General features: G+C 44.5%; 1 protein-coding gene across 4 annotated transcripts in view; it reads left to right on the top strand.

Moving 5' to 3' along the window:
* Aasdh (aminoadipate-semialdehyde dehydrogenase) overlaps nucleotides 1-1399 on the top strand; it is a 31419-nt gene that overhangs the window by 3916 nt on the left and 26104 nt on the right. For all 4 annotated transcript variants that reach the window (XM_029476921.1, XM_021162881.2, XM_029476920.1 and 1 more), the window contains one exon: nucleotides 392-512. In XM_029476921.1, the coding sequence (XP_029332781.1) occupies nucleotides 392-512 (121 nt within the window). The remainder of the gene's footprint in view (nucleotides 1-391; nucleotides 513-1399) is intronic.

The following is a 1399-nucleotide window of genomic DNA, read 5'->3' as shown; positions in this document are numbered from 1 at the left end:
CAGCCTGGTCTACAAAGTGAGTTCCAGGACAGCCAGGGCTATACAGAGAAACCCTGTCTCGAAAAACCAAAAAAAAAAAAAAAAAAAAAATGTTATCTTTCTGTATATTAAGTGCTAAGAGCTCTTTCTTTTTTTCAATACTGAGTACTGAACCCTTGAACATGCTAAACAAACTCTGTACAATTGAGCTGCATCCCCATCCCGGGTGGGCTAAGAAGTGAAAATAGAATTTTACAATATCCCAGGTAGTCATTGGGTACAAGATAAAATAACTACAACCAAGGCTCAGCCCTAAACTTTGTGAAATTCTAATGAACAGCGAAGCTCATAGAGACATCAAGTGCTCATGGAGAACTGTAGTCCTTGTCCTAACCTTATACTTGCTCTGCAGGATTCTCCAGGTCCCCGCAGCGTATGCGCCCATTGATCCAGACTCCCCACCGTCCTTATCAACTTACTTTATGAAAAAATGTGACCTAAAGTATGTTCTCGTTGAAAAACAGCAGCTTAGTGTAAGTCTGGCCATTGCATGGTGGGGGCGGGGGATTGTATGACGTGGGGAGGGATGGGGGGGCAGGCAGACAAAGTTATTGACTGACTTCAATTTAAGAGTTCTTGCATCTGTCTTGACTTCTGAATTCACTAACTCTGGCGTTGCTTCTCAGCCTCAGCGATGCCATTTTTCTGGTTGAGTGTGTGGTGTGGGAGGTTCCCACACCATATAAGATGGTTAGTACCATTACCGTCTCCTGCACATTAGATACCAGTAGCACCTTTTAGCTGTGGTACCCAAAAATGCCCAGATCTTCCCTAGTGTTCCCTGGCTCCCTCCCCAGTGCATGCTACATTGAGAACTACCACTTTATGATATGGAAGTGTCTTCTAGTCTTACGATGGTTCTCTAGTTTTCCTTCCTGTTTCCAAATTGTTTCCTATGGTGGAACATGCCATAGTCCTTGGAGAGTTTACTTTTATGTCAATTACAGCGGGCCACTGTGTTAAAGAATTATAACTGAACTTACATTTTGAAAAAGGGATCAGCTCTTAGACCACACATTCGTGGCAAATTTGTTTTTTAAAAAGTTTTAAGTATGGAGCTGAGAGATGCCTCAGAGGTGAGGAGCACTTGGCGCTCTTGCGGAGAGTGTGGGTTCAGTTCCAGCACCCATAGAGGATGGCTTAGGAAAGCCTGTAACAGCAGTTCCAGGGTATTCGATACTCTCGACTAGACTCTGCAGGCACTGCCTTCACACGGTGCACATACAGATATGCAGGCACACAGATACACATAAAACAAATCTTAACAAAAAAGTTTTAAGTAGCCAGGCGTGGTGGCGCACGCCTTTAATCTCAGCACTTGGGAGGCAGAGGCAGGCGGATTTCTGAGTTCCAGGCCAGC

The sequence above is a fragment of the Mus caroli genome, chromosome 5 (assembly GCF_900094665.2).
Source record: "Mus caroli chromosome 5, CAROLI_EIJ_v1.1, whole genome shotgun sequence".
Lineage (NCBI taxonomy): Eukaryota > Metazoa > Chordata > Mammalia > Rodentia > Muridae > Mus > Mus caroli.
Note: the sequence above shows the minus strand (reverse complement) of the source record. Positions and strands in the feature narration are given on the sequence as shown.